The sequence below is a fragment of the Poeciliopsis prolifica genome, unplaced genomic scaffold (genome assembly GCF_027474105.1).
Source record: "Poeciliopsis prolifica strain line A6 unplaced genomic scaffold, Auburn_PproV2 SCAFFOLD007, whole genome shotgun sequence".
NCBI classification, from domain to species: domain Eukaryota; kingdom Metazoa; phylum Chordata; class Actinopteri; order Cyprinodontiformes; family Poeciliidae; genus Poeciliopsis; species Poeciliopsis prolifica.
Genome location: NW_026562382.1, coordinates 14,917,415 through 14,932,068, shown reverse-complemented (window position 1 = coordinate 14,932,068; position 14,654 = coordinate 14,917,415). Strand labels below are relative to the sequence as shown.

General features: G+C 37.1%; 2 protein-coding genes across 2 annotated transcripts; one reads left to right on the top strand and one right to left on the bottom strand.

Moving 5' to 3' along the window:
• Positions 1–1,806: 1,806 nt before the first annotated feature.
• cunh3orf38 (chromosome unknown C3orf38 homolog) lies at positions 1,807–5,906 on the bottom strand. Its single transcript, XM_055031279.1, has 4 exons — positions 5,748–5,906; positions 5,360–5,535; positions 2,750–2,958; positions 1,807–2,674 (listed from the first exon to the last, which is right to left on the bottom strand). The coding sequence occupies exons 1-4, from the start codon at positions 5,875–5,877 to the stop codon at positions 2,311–2,313; spliced, it is 879 nt and encodes a 292-aa protein (XP_054887254.1). The 5' UTR covers positions 5,878–5,906; the 3' UTR covers positions 1,807–2,310.
• Positions 5,907–7,063: 1,157 nt separating this feature from the next.
• zgc:152951 (uncharacterized protein LOC569013 homolog) lies at positions 7,064–14,119 on the top strand. The gene is made up of 11 exons (XM_055032223.1): positions 7,064–7,263; positions 8,637–8,876; positions 8,985–9,102; positions 9,911–10,063; positions 10,177–10,371; positions 11,431–11,504; positions 11,726–11,923; positions 12,217–12,354; positions 12,451–12,540; positions 12,648–12,791; positions 12,877–14,119. Exons 2-11 carry the CDS (start codon positions 8,637–8,639, stop codon positions 13,003–13,005), a joined length of 1,479 nt encoding a protein of 492 aa, XP_054888198.1. The 5' UTR covers positions 7,064–7,263; the 3' UTR covers positions 13,006–14,119.
• The last annotated feature ends 535 nt before the right edge of the window (positions 14,120–14,654 follow it).

Here is a 14,654-nt window from a genome sequence, read left to right as displayed (position 1 = left end):
TCCCAAAATCTACTGCTTTAAATAAAAGCAACTGGTGGTTTTTAGATGGCACTGACTCAGAGGGATGAACACTAATGTAGGCCAAGTCATTCAGTTTTATTTGGGGGGGGAAATAATGTGTCATTTCCGCCTCACTTTCACAATTATGCACTGCTTTGTGTTGGTTTGTGACATAAAATCCCTCTTTACGTCATAGAACTTTGAGGTTTGAAATGTAGAATTTTTTTAAAAAGACTTCAGGGTTGTGAAGTTTCACAAGACTCCGTAAATGTTATATGGTGTGACTAACATGTAACAGAAAAAAGTGTGATTGGAATATTTTTTTAATTCCAGGATTAATTATTTGACTTCAGTTCTTCAAATGGTGATTACTCAGCTGTTGCTCCACTAAAAAGTTGGCGTTAATGATGATGAGCTGGAGCATCCCCTGCCTCCTTCTACATGTATGACCCATTTACACCAAATTCAAGTGTGATGTATACTGCACCATGTGTGTTGATAACGGAGCTAACGCAGCCCAGCAAATTTACATATTGGGAGCTGAGTTATCAGCAGGCTCTATACCAAGATCAAAATATGATACCTGGTGTAATTGGGTCATCATTGTAACCCTCACATTCCTGATATTTATCTCTTACTTTTCAACATCTTGTGTTATTAGTTGAGATTTCCAGAAATTACTCACTTTAGCTACTGATAATTTGGCTTCTTTCATTATTTAGTACATAATAGATTCTCTTCCCAAGCATAGTAATCTATTGTTTTGGTTAATAAAGTTACCTTACTTTCACTACAAAAGTCTTAAGACCAATATTAATTGGTCTTAAGACCAATTAATTAAGATTAATTGGTGGTTTTACCTTCAGAAAACCACAAAACAAATTGTTTACTTGAGTAAGTGTCGCAGTACTAGAAGTCAGAGCCCTGCTGTATTTATTGAAAAATTTGTAAAACATGTAACCTTCAAACTTAGCAAAACATGCATTACATCTTTCAGTTTAAAAGTTCCCCTTCTTTATGTAGTCTCTCAGAACTTTATTGAAAATTTTTTGAACTGTTAAACATTTTTGCATTACAATACAACCGCAAACATTTTAGATATTTGCATATTTCACCACGAGTTTGTGGCAGAATATTGCAACATATTACATTGTTGTGAATTAGTTAAATATTATTTATGGATTTAAAAACAATGTTTTGCAGTTGTATTTATCCTGATGATTTATGCTTGTAAACACACATTTGGCTGAAATTGTAGCTGTAGCTGTTTCTGTCAGCTTTGTACATCTGGCAATGGAAAATCATTCACATAATTATTTTTTCACAAAATGTCTTAAGGACAATAAGCTTGATATGTAAAACAGCAATTTTCCTATCATAGGAAAAACAAATATCAGCTGTATTTAGATTTAGGCTACTCTTAACACATTGTTTAGTTTTCTTTTTCAGGTTGAAGGAGAAACTCTGCTCCAGTCCTCACTCTTTTGAAGTCTTTGACAGGTTTCTATTCTGAATTTTATTGGCCATCTACTGCAAATTGTTGCTCTAAAATGTACCTCAACAGTCACACTTCTACCCATTACAGCAATCAAATAAAAAAAATATATCTTAAAATTAACAGTTTAGTAAAGTATGTGATTCCTCAAGATGCTTTACAGAAACATTTGTTGAATATACAGTATTTTAAAACTTACCTACCCATCTGGCACACCTACTACAGTCTTTTGCATAAGTCCATTTAATTTATTTCTGTTTGTATGTCAGCCAAACACAAGATCAATAATCATGGGGTAACTTTCACTCATCAAAAGAAAGCAACAAAAAGTTTTATTACATTATAATCAGTTTGCCTGAGATTGCAATGTCTCTGAGGCAAAATAATAATCAAATGTATAGGACTTGCTTCTAATTACAGTATAAATGTACACAAGTCAACTCTCTCATATATTACATATTTACAAAGGTATATCCAAGAGTGCATCCACAGAATATATTATCTGACAGCACTAGCTGTCAGATAACAACTTTGCAGCAACAAAACATTGACTAAAAGCGTCAAGGAGGAGAGCAACAGAATTGCTGCATTTGTAAAAGCAAAGAAATTCTCTAAAGGAAATATACAAATGTGTCATATCTCGATTTACATTAACTAAGCAAAACGTTCCTCTCCCCCAACCCCAATTCAGTATCTGAATTTGGTATCAGTATTAGGATCTGTTCAGGAAACCCAGCTAAGTATGCATGCTTACTCAAGTAAAAGATCCCTGGGTAAAATTGTGTAAAAAATATCCAGCGTTATGATGACTGCCATCAGCTGCAAAGAAGCTGCAGTTCACTAGAGTTGTAGTTTAAAGCAGGAGCTGCTATCTCTGTCCCTCCAATGGCATCCTGTCCTCTGATCTTTAGGTTGACAAACTTTATCTTCCAGTTTTTTTCATCCAGGGGTGAGTGAATGAGGCCAAATATCTGCTCGAAGATGCCAAGGCAGGACTGGCCTCTGTGGATAGTCCCAGCCACACCCACCAGAACCAGCCCATGGGGCGAGGCCAGTGCCCTGAGGCCATGAGGGTCCAGGTTGGGACTGAAGACAAGGTGCTCTCTACTGGTTAGGGCCGAGAGACGAAGGCTGACCAGTTCAGCCCCTTGGAACTCCTCCATCTGCTCAGTCGTAGCTCTGAAAAACACACAATAATCAATTTCCTTTAAAACTGATATCTTTGTTTTCACCCCATTGATTTAATATTCCTACCTAGAAAGAAGTCGTAGTTTCACATCTGGCCAGAAATGCTGCGGCCCCCAGTCTTGAGGCTGTTGGCCCAGTGACGGATTCTGACTGTTCAAGAGCTGAAAGAACCACTGGCAGAACTGCTGTCCCAGAATCAGTGGATCAAAGCCAACCTTGGTTTTTATGTCATTGGAATCAGATGCTGTGGGCTGTTGCTGCTTGGCTTCATCCACCTTTAATGAGTAACAGATTTTAGTCATGCACCACACTTTATGCAGCAATACATATTTCAACTGTCAACTCTTTCTGTAAAAGAGACATTTAAAATAAAATAACAATAATGATCGATAATAAAATTTGTGACTAAAGAGATTTCTATAGAGACAAAACAGGAATCAAAGTGTCTAATTATAAAATTGTAATTAATATACAATAAAAATGATTAGAATTATATTATTTCGAAGGTCACAATTGCTATAGTATTTAGCAAGAGATCAATGTTCAAAATATAATGTATACACACTTCACACACTTTTCTTCTCATCACAGTTGTACTTTCAGCAGACATGTTACATTGTGGGAAATAAGTTTTCACACCCCTTGAACTTTTCCACACCGACATGTTACAGAACAAATACTTTAGTGTAGTTCAGTTAGATTTTTTAGTACATAGGGTCCAGCTAAAAGTAATTTAAATCCTTAATGGTTTGCTTGAGAACATCTTTTGGAGCACTCTTCAACACACTGTTTAAAAATATAAAGAATATGGTAGACATGAAACATAATGCGAACATCCAACTAAAATGACAGAGCAAGAAAGGAGAGCATGAATCAGAAAAGGAACCAAGAGACCCAGATTACATCTGGAGGAGCTGCTAAGATCCACAGCTCAGGTGGAAGAATCTGTAGACATAACTGTCAGTTCTGCAAACCACAACCTTTATTGATGAATAGCAAGAAGAAAGTCATTAGTAAAAGCAAGACGTTCAATATCTGTTTCAAGGGAAATGGCAACATTTGAGGGAAAGTGCATTGGTCAAATAGATGTGTCATGGTAAGACAACAGCCATGAATACACAACCAGTGCTAGAGCAGAATGTCTATATAAAATCTTAGTGTTGCAGTCAAAGTGGCTATGATATTTTTCTAGAAAACACTCCATTTAATCTGACTTTGTAAAAAAAAAAAAACAAGGCATAAATTTTAATCTTTAGATGTGTAGTTGTAAAAACGTTTCAGTAGGTATTAATACTTCTACAAGAAACAATAGTAAATGAGTCTCAGAAAATGTTAGAATTTTTATTGCTGAATGGAATATATATTTTCCATTCAGCTATGAAGTAGAATTTGCAGAAGTAGAGTTCTGCAAAAATAATTGTTAATAGATAGTAGGGTATAGATGTTTTACTAAAGTGAGTGATGATAGAGGGAAATGTTTTTTACAGGGATTGAACCACTTAATAGAGTCATTTAAAATATTTCAAACAATATTTTAGTTTGACTGTTGACTTTCATTTCAGAATACGTCTCCCTTTTACATAAACTCAAATACATACAGTTTCACGATCTAGTTTCAGATATGAAGCTGTTGTTTCAGCGACTCTCATACTGAGTGCCTGTATGCGATTCTTGGCATATAATTGAATGTGTTATTTTTGTGGTATTTAGACAAACATTTACAGTCAAAAATGTATAACATTTTCCAATTTTTTTTTAATTCACAAGAGCATTTTTTTTGTTACTAATGCTTAAATTACCTAAAGTATGTATGTTGCATAACATACACACATATATATGTATTTAATGCCATATTAGTTTTGATACACACACCAAAGAAAGTTTTAAAAATGAACCCATTAAATGTAAATTTCATGTGCAATTTTGTCATGTTTTGTGTATATGTTTTTCACTGATATAATTTATGTTGTTCATTTTAATTGTGCTTTATTTTACAACTGTTAAGTACACTGTCAATTGTTCTCTCATTGCTCTGAAATGTGTTTTTTTTTTTACTGTATTTTATTTAATGTGCAGAAGCTCTTGGACTGATGTTAACCACCAATTTGAATTTTTCTCTTGTTAGGTATGTTTACATTTTTTGATACAAAGTGTGATGGTCTTTGAATATTAAATTAAAAGAAAGAGGTTAAAACTAAAGTGAGTGAAGAAAGAGGAAGATGTGTTTTACATGTAGCAGATAAACATTTTTTCTTTACTAAACATATAGATGTTAAAGACTAGTTATGTAGATTATTGTGAATTTGTGTGAAATACCACACCACTATACAATCACACTCAATTCATCTCCTTTTTCTTTCATTTCAATTTGTAACTGGAGCACAAGCGGATGGACTGATGTTAACTTCCAATTTCACGTTACCTTTTGTTAAAATAAATACTATAAGCTAAAGTATGTCTGGGGTAAAATCAACGTACTGGATCTGAAATGAATAAAGTAGAGCTTCATAAACAATTAGAACACTTTCCAAATTGAGGATTTTGTATGTAAATTAATTAAAAACTCAAATTGCAACTTATTTGAATCATTTATTAAGTGCAAAACTAGCGCAATGTTTTAAATCAGCCATTAAACTACGAGTGTATAACCATGGAAACAGAATAGCACAACCCTACCCTTACTGACGACCACAGCTCCAGGGTCCTCTGTACCAGCTGGTGTTTGTCGCTGGTTGGCGTCATTATCACCCCTTCTTTGACGAGGTATTTAAATATGAGGTCACGGTGAACCTTTCTCCTTCTGAGAAGCTCCTCTGCACTTTTGGAGAAACTCAGAATTGTTTCCATAGCCTCTGTATGAAAAATTAAAAATGTGCAAGCAAACAGCAAACAAACATGTATGTTTTTTTTTCTGGTGTTTTCGCATGTCAAAATATATTCTGGTGTTTTGTGTAAAGGTACATAATGATTATCCACGTTTATGACATTTTTAAGACTTAGTTAAGACTTTGAAGAGCTTTGGTAATAATCTCGGAAGTGTAGTCCTTTTGGACGAAGGTCTTACCCGTCACGTTTTCCACGACAATCATCTTATTTGTAACCGTGTCACTAAGTGACCTTAAGTCAACATCTGTCATCGAGCTAAATATCTTTTTAAAACCAACACGCTCCGTTTCTGAAAGCCCAGACATCATCACAAAACAAAATTTCGGGCTTTTCGCCCTTATCTGCACTGCTTGGAAATGTGTCCGTATAGAAACATTTACTTATGCATCACTGTTCCTCCCATAACATATATTTTTATAGTAGTAAAAATAATAAAAAACTAGGATAACTATAGTTAAATTATCCTATGTTTAGGTGAAATTATTATTTCAAATTTTGCTTCACGTGTTCATATGATTCCCTTTTGTGAATACATGAGTGCTGTATCCTGTTTTTGGAAAGACTGTTGGAGGAATCCGAGTTCACGTAAATGCGTCATGAAGGATAATTTGCGTTCCTTGTTGGTTGTCGAACTTTTATCATTTCCCATTTTATTATTACGTTCTTTTCAAATTTAACATATGTAATGTTTAAGACAAGAAACATGGAATCCAGTATTAGTTCTAATTAATTTATTTGACCGCAAAGTAAATTATATCATATTGATGTCGTGCACTGCAAATGATGGTCAAACTTAAAAGAAAGAGTAGAAGAGTTCCAAGTTTACAATGAGCCCCTGAAGGTATCATCAGAAGACAGGCGAAATGAGGAAGGACGAATCCGGAGCATCCGGTCCGAACTCGTTCCATATTGTGAGTGTCACTTTTTTTTTTTTTGTTTTTTAAGAATATCGGATAGTAAGCATCTTACAAGATCTTGGTGACATTGTGGATATCTTTTTTTATTTAATTATTATTATGATTATTATTTTTGTTAATATTATTTATTCATACTAGTAGTTGCAGCAGTATAATTAATATTATTATTAAGTTTTAGTAGTGATTGTACTGTCATAGTAGTGATAGTTTTTTTTACCATCATTATTAAACATGATTGTTGCAAATCGGCTCCAATGACCTTGCAAGCGGTAGCTATAAAGTCTATAGCTATCACTTGTGTCATCAAGCATTCTTTCATAGGCAATCCACTCTACATTTGAATGCAGTTGAATCATATGGTGTGTGTTGTATTGCTGTTCTCTATTTTATTTTATTTTTTAATAAAGATATTATCTTTTTCTTCCAAATATGACGCTTTTGTTTCAACGACTTATTTCAGAAAAAAAAATAAGCAAAAACATCTAATTTTTCCATGATTATATTGGTTATTTGTGAGAACATGCCATTCACAATATGGCGGACACGCCGACGTACTGTTTTCACTTGGCAACGAAACCAAAGCGGCGTCTGCTTGGGAACTAGCAAGCATAAACCTGCGGAAAGGGCGATGCGCCGTCAGGGCAGGAAGAAAGTGTCTTAGTTTGAGCCACAAATACTTATTATTTAGCATGGTTTAGCTAACGTTATTTAATACGGATTAATTGTGCAATTTTATGCCATACTTCTGTTTTGACCATAGCAAGGAAACCAAGAAAGGTAACGTACTTATATCGTTTACTGATAAGTCATACGCTTGTTATTCAATAATTTAACTCAGTAATAATAACATATTTATGTACAACAAGGATTGAAAGCTAACATTTTCATTTTATATCTGCTGATGTTGCAGGTAATATACTAACATTGTCGCAATGTAAACAGCAATTAGGGAATTTAATTTAAAGGCGCGTTTTATTTGAATATAAAATATATTTTCATGTGTGATATATTTTTTAGATACACTGTTTATTTTATTTAAAGCTCCTTCATTAGAGGGTTAGTGGTCATGTTGTTGCATAAAAACTTACACTCCAAAAAAAAAAAAAAAGAAAGAAAGAAAGAAAACGTTTTGACAACATGCGTTTGGTGGTTCAGTGCTGCACATCGGACCCCATTTACACAGTCGAATCATTATAAAGAGTCTGCGTTAAACACTTGTTAGTTTAAGTAAAGAGGAACTAATTCACCCAATCATAACTTTGTGACATGTCTTCCACACAAAAATGTCAAAAATAGGGAGCAAAAACCCTGTCAAAGATCTGTAAGAAAGCCTTCTTTGCGAATGAGTCTGTCCTGTTTTGTTCTCCATTAAATTGGTAAATTATTTACCGGCTTGCCTGTGTCTCACAGAGGATATTGCACATTTGCACACGTTGAGCAATTACCTTTGACACATTGGTCTGGTAAAAACCGGCCCCTGTATTACAGAACTAAACACAATGAAGGGAGGCGATATATCTATACCCACAATAAAAAAGTGGTGGCAGCATCATGCTGGTGTCTTTCCTTGAACAAATGCAGTAAGCTGGTGGGAGTTGAGCTATTTTGCAAAGAAATAAAGTTGCATCCTGCAGACATACTACAAAACCCTCACTGCTGTCATAGCAGGAAAAGATGGTTTTACAAAGTATTGATTTGGGAGTTGAATTTATGTGCTCCAAAAACTTGCTGAGAATCTATATTTCAATTTCCGTCCAGATCAGAATGCTGCTTTTTGTGGTCTATTTCACACACCTGCAAAACAAATTAAATACAATGCTTTTAAGTTTTTGCTTGAAAAGTGACAAACACTGACAAAAATATCTTGTAGCGTGCTTTAGCCAGGCACTGTATATAACATGCAGAGAACAAAGCTTCAAGGAGATTATATGGGATTAAGGATTATGAATCCACCTTTCTAAACCAGAGATTGCAATTTATTTAGGACCAGATTAGTAGACAATGTGTGACTACGACACCCTTAATAACTAAGGGATGAATACCTTTTGTGTTGTCCTGTCTTATTCAGTGTTGTTCAACTATAAAATATAAGTAAGATAAAAATACCTTTCCACTGATTTGATAAATTGTAAATCTTATTTGTGTTGCAGATGGAGGGTTTTAAGAGCAGTGCTCTTGGCCGGGTAACGGTATACTCTATCCAGGGATGTCCGCATTGTGTACAGGCTAAAGCTACCCTCAGGTCTTTGGGAGTACCAGTATGTGAAGTGGATGTTGGCCTTCATTCAGAGCTAAGAGTGAAACTGAAGGAGCTTACAGGACACAGCACCGTACCTCAAATCTTCTTTAATGGCATCCATGTTGGTGGTAACGACGATCTCCAAAAACTGGTAAGTAGAACAGGCATCTAATTGTGTGATCCCAAGAATTGCCAATTTAATGAAGGAAGAACATGCAAAAGTCAAACTTGGCTCACTTGATGTGTTTTACAATCATAGGCAACTGAGGAGCTTCAAAGACTGGTGACTCTGGTTAAAGAAGAGCCTCTTTCAGCAAATGCTCCACCGTTACCAGAAAATAATCCATTTGAGGCTCCAGATGATGAGATTGATGGACGTAAGCAATTTACCATCAATTCATTTGGTGTTTTTGGGATTATTGTTTAACCAAAACAGCATTCTGTTGCAATTATGGGTATTTCCCTTAATGCTTGGTGTGTTGAAATATTGATACATAATGCTTTCATATTTTTAAGAAGTATAAGGAATATGTTAAGCACCAAAATCTGTGTCAGGTTTGTAAAAGAAAATGGATAAAGAAAATGGATAACTTTCAGGAGACAGATTTTGCTGAATCACTTCTATTTGAGAACGAGTCTAAATCAGTAAGTATTATGAAATAGCGCGAGCTGATGGGAAGGACATGTTGGTATTTTTACGTAACAGCAGCAGTGTTTGTGTGAGGGATTTTTTGTCAGGCCAGACTTGGCTCTGCTTGTTAGTGGTGACACAGAATATTTGATTCTATAAATGAGGCCTGCAGCACCTGACTGCTGATGGGGAGCCTTTTAAATCTTTGAATTAGGTTATCCAACAGTGTAAATAATCTTTTCATCATGGCACCACCAGCAAAGTTACTCAGATACATGAAGCTTCCTTTGGGATTAAAGTTTGCATTCCTAATTAGTATGAAACTGTGTTTTATGAAATTTCTTTTTTTAATTTTTCTTTGTCATCTAAGTTTTTTTTAAACCAAAAGTAAAATAAATTCAACAAATTCTGATGATGTGTTTTCCACCTGACACTAAGCTGAGATTGTTCATAGGAAACAGGCTTGCACAGAAGCCTTTATTTCTTGCAATATATAGCTTCAGAGATCTATTTCTGTGTGTTTGTAAGTGGCTTTGGGATGTTGCTATTCACAGAACTCAGAGGTGAGAGAGATGAGTTTGCAGAGTTGGTAGAGGACCTGAAGCATTCTGGTGTGATTGGCACTCAGAGGAGGGGACTGACCTTATACAAAAACAGCTTCTCAGGCATTCAGCTGTTTGACTGGCTGCAATCAAAAAAGGGCATGGGTAAGTTGGGCTATAGAGATTTCTGACATGCAACATGAAAACGATGGACTCCAAGTCAAAACACTTGTTTAAATTAAACTGTCAGATCTTTACCGTGGACATGTTTGTGTTAGACAGAAGTGAAGCCTGTAATACAGGCCGGACACTGCTGCAGAAGAAGTTCATGGTCAGTGTGAGAGGCAGTGGAGAGGAGGATGGGTGTTTTGGAGAAGGAAAAGAAACCATGGACACACTGTACAGGCTGCTGGAAGATGACCTTCATTCACCTTTGAATGGAGGACAGACAGCCGCCTATACTCCGAAACAGGGTAGGTCAGGAGAGGACCTGCTTCCTGGCATACACACTTTGCTTTCTGAATTGGTGCAGATTCAGATTACTAACTCTCAACTTTCTCTGAAGCTTGTCCTTTGCTGCTGGCTTTGGTGCGTGATCCTTTTGGCTTCACTTAGGTTTGTGTGCTATGCATCGAATGTTTGGGATGGTGAAAGTTAAAGCAGGGGTTACTGACACTTCTAATTTTGACTTGCCGGAGAAATTAGTCAATTAGTCAGCTGTGAAATGTTTTTCATGAAGCACCTCAAAATATGTGGAGCTGTGGAACACATTCATATTCTATCACTCTATTAATACCCAGCTGTAAGAAGGTTTAACAAAATTAATATATTTTGACAAAATGTAGAAAAAAGTTTTTTTTTGAGACATTTATGAGACAGTAATAACATTATTATAAGTATGATACACTTATCAGGTTTTTCACTTTATATTTTGACTGATTCAGTTATTTTATGCTAAAGTCTTATGATTTAGAATCATAAATCAGCTGCAGGATGTCAGCTGCAGGTACTACCTCCTGCAATACCTGCAGGAGGTAGTAGTTTGAAGTCTAACAAAAAATAAGGAGGATTATCCACATTTCAAACCTCTGTCTCATGTATTTGCTCTGCTTCCTAAATGAGTGAAAAATAATATGTCTTCATTAATCCTCTTTTTTTAATAAATCAGAATTTTGTTGGCGTTTTGATTTCGGTGCTGCTTCGTATTTATTCATGTATTTGACTGTTGCATGTTTAACCAATGAGTGTCTTATAGTGTTCTGTGCAGAAAGGTTTATATTCATGGTGTGGGTCGACTTACTTTCTAATAATCTAATTTGTGCCACAAAGCCTTGCATGACACCAATTGCAAGTTTTTGTTAAACATGAAGTTTAGCTTCTATACAGTAAACTTTTTTGTTGTGCTGTAGTTTAAGTAAAATAAAAAAAAGGTTTTTGCAGTGCAGATTTCTGGATGTTCCCATCAAAACACTTGCTAACTTGATACCTGGTCTACAGTACATTTTAACAATCTTGTTCTTTCTACCTTCTAGCTGCTGAGCTTTCATTGCTTTTACGAGAGTTGATTCTGAAGTTGTTCTCGGAGCATCTCTCTGCTGATGGCAAGGTAATGTTCTCAGTGCTCCAAGGCTTACTGGTTGTAATATATATGCATCTGAGCTTTTGGCTGTTTTCTGAGTTCTGTATATGGACCCGTATCATGCACTGTTACAGCAATGAAAGCACAGATGATAATACTGTTGTATATGTTTCATTTTTTTACATTGTCTGTTCATATTTTTAGGCAAAACATTGCATTTGTCCATTTTGTTGCTCTTGCTTCGACAGTCTGTGGATTATAAAGGGATGTCTGTGGACCCAGCATTTGAACGTTACTGTGAGCTGGTCATTCAGCTCCAGAGGGTGGAGTTGCTCTCACTGAGCCGTGAGGAGAAGCTGGCCTTCTTCATCAACATCTATAACGCCTTAGTCATCCATGGATACCTGCGCCTGGGGGCCCCTACCAACATGTGGCAGAGATACAAAGTAGGATTACAAAGAAGATGTGCCTCAAAACCTCTACGCCGATAAAGATTTTCTTTTTATGCAATATTTATTCACGCTGGGCTTTGCTAGTTCCTTCCCAATACACACAATGCACTGTTTGTTTTGAAGCATCAGCCTCTGAGAGTTTTCTACTCTACATTATATGTAATCTGTACATTTTACATTTTTTTCTTAGATTCATAAATATTGTATTTGGCTATTTTCACCTGGTATCACATTTTCTTATATGTGATGCAAGTGTAAATTAATTAGGTTCTGTTTATTTTTTGTAGTTTTTCAACTATGTTAGCTACCTTATTGGAGGTGAAGTCTTCACTTTACAAGACATTGAAAATGGCGTCCTTCGAGGGAACAGAAAGGGAATTGCACAGCTCCGAAAGCCCTTCTCCAAAACGGATCCTCGACTGCAGGTCTCCACACTCACTCACTATCGAAAGCCAGTTTAATATCTTACTCTTGCTCATCAGTGTAACTAACCAGATAGAACTCCTTTTGTCATCCACTAGGTGGCGCTTCCAGATGCTGAGCCCCTGATTCACTTTGCTTTGAACTGTGGTGCAAAGGGCTGTCCCCCGATTAAAACCTACACACCTCAGGTACGTAGATGTCAGCTCTTGCTGGTGTCCTACAGTGTTCAGTGGTCTGTTTTCATTCTGCGGGTTGATCCTGGCAGTAAAAGGAAACATTTCTGATTCAAACACAGGATATAGACAGCCAGCTCCTCACCGCGGCTGAAGCCTTTCTGGAGAACGATGATGCCTGTATGGTTGATTCTGGCAAAAACGAAGTGCGTCTTAGTCAGATATTTAAGTGGTATAAGACTGACTTTGGAGGCACAGATGAAAAGGTACATTTAAATACTTTATAGACAATTTTTTTTCACATTTGAAACTGAATAACTGAAGGTTATTCAGTTTAACCTTCTCTTACAGCTGCTGAAGTGGGTGCTAGATCATATGGGTGACTCTCCAAAGAAGACTAGCCTTCAGGATGTCCTTTCTGCTGGGAAAACTAAAGTCAGCTTCCTCCCTTATGACTGGAGCTCCAACAGCGCCCACTGAGCATCCCCACTCTGTGGTTTTATGGCTTCTCATTTTGTCTACTCAGCTATGTGTGCTTGAATCCACCGGGATGGAAGTTTGCACCCAAATAAGATGCTATCGAGACTTCCGGTTGGGATGCGAGAGGAGTAGACGCTCGCTTGGACTGCTGCTGCATTTGTACTTTACATACTTCCTTGTAACCCCATCTCCTTTGAAAAGACTGCAGTATTTTATTTTTATTGATTTATTTTTTGTAGTTATTATTTACCGTAAATTTACTTTATCATGTCCAAGGCCAAAGGAAAATCGTCTGAACGAGAAAAAGACGCGCCTCCGACTACTGCTAGCATAACAATGGCGGACATTAGCTCGCTCCTTAGTAGTCATAAAGAGGCTCTGTCCGCGGAGTTCAAGTTGTCTTTTGAGTCTCTGAACTGCAAACTGGACAGCATCAACTCTACTATGACGGATCACGGTCAGCGTATTTGCTCTTTGGAGGATAATGCAACCGCTTCTGATGCGCGCTTGGGGCAGGTGGAGAAGGTGTGTGCTCATCTTCAAAAGGAAAATGAAATGCTGAGAGCGAGGTTGGTGGATCTGGAGGGGCGCAGCAGGCGCCAGAATATTCGCATTGTCGGTTTACCAGAGGATATAGAAGGTCCCCGGCCATCCTCGTTTTTTTCTCAGCTTTTGCCTGAAGTCTTCGGTAAAGACACGCTCCCTTCCCCTCCTGAGATAGATCGAGCGCACCGCACCCTCGCCCCCAAGCCCGCCCCGGGATCCCGTCCTCGCCCTGTCATCCTGCGCTTCCACAGATTCCAAGAGAAAGATCTGATTATCCGCGAAGCCCGCAAGAGAGGTGCACTGTTTTATCAGGGGCATAAGATCCGCTTCTATGATGACTACAGTCCAGAGGTCGTGAAGCAGCGCGGTGAATACAATAGTGTCATGACTGAACTGTACAAGCGGGGATACAAGCCGGCGTTGCTATTCCCTGCGAAATTGCGCATCACTCTCCCGAACGGAGATAAGAAGTGGCTCCCGTCGGCCGCGGATGCGGCTAAATTCGTCCAGGATTTGGGTCAGGTTTAAGGAGGAAAAAAGAAAAAATAAACCCGCCTGGCCTTGGAAATTTAACATTGGTTTCTGGTTTCTTTTTTTTTTTTCTTTTTCAATTGCGTGTTAGTATTTTCTTAATTCAGTGAGGCTTGTTGGGCCTATTGGTTAGTGAACAATTCTTTACTTACGTTACACAGCTTGATCATTTGAAGCTATAAGGAGGTCTAAGGGGTTCAAGTCTACTCTGTTTTTCCATAATGCAGTGGCTAGGAGCTGGGATTTAGGAAAACGGAAGTATTAAAATATGCTGATAGGTTTATCAGAGTTCTGGTGCCTGCATTTTGCAGCACCCCCTTTTTTTCTCTCTCTTCTTTTTTTTTCTTTTCTCTTTTCTGTTTTTTTTCTTTTTCTTTTTTTTTTTCCTCTTCTTGTATGTGTTTTGCGGCCCCCTTATTACATGTATTGGTGCTACTTATTACAGTTCATTGTTCACTGTCATTTTCATATATGTCACACCTAGGGTTTTATGTCAAGTACTAACTCCTCATCGACACCAGGGGATTCTTTAAGATTTGTCAGTTGGAATGTGAAAGGGTTGAACTCTCCTA

Excerpts from the sequence above, each read along its gene's own strand:
- cunh3orf38 (XM_055031279.1), bottom strand. The coding sequence starts at position 5,877 with ATGATGTCTGGGCTTTCAGAAACGGAGCGTGTTGGTTTTAAAAAGATA. Across the intron at positions 2,959-5,359 it reads AGCTGTGGTCGTCAGTAAGG|GTGGATGAAGCCAAGCAGCA; the intron begins GTAGGGTTGTGC and ends TACTCATTAAAG. Across the intron at positions 2,675-2,749 it reads AAACTACGACTTCTTTCTAG|AGCTACGACTGAGCAGATGG; the intron begins GTAGGAATATTA and ends TGTGTTTTTCAG.
- zgc:152951 (XM_055032223.1), top strand. The coding sequence starts at position 8,637 with ATGGAGGGTTTTAAGAGCAGTGCTCTTGGCCGGGTAACGGTATACTCT. Across the intron at positions 8,877-8,984 it reads ACGACGATCTCCAAAAACTG|GCAACTGAGGAGCTTCAAAG; the intron begins GTAAGTAGAACA and ends TTACAATCATAG. Across the intron at positions 12,541-12,647 it reads TTAAAACCTACACACCTCAG|GATATAGACAGCCAGCTCCT; the intron begins GTACGTAGATGT and ends ATTCAAACACAG.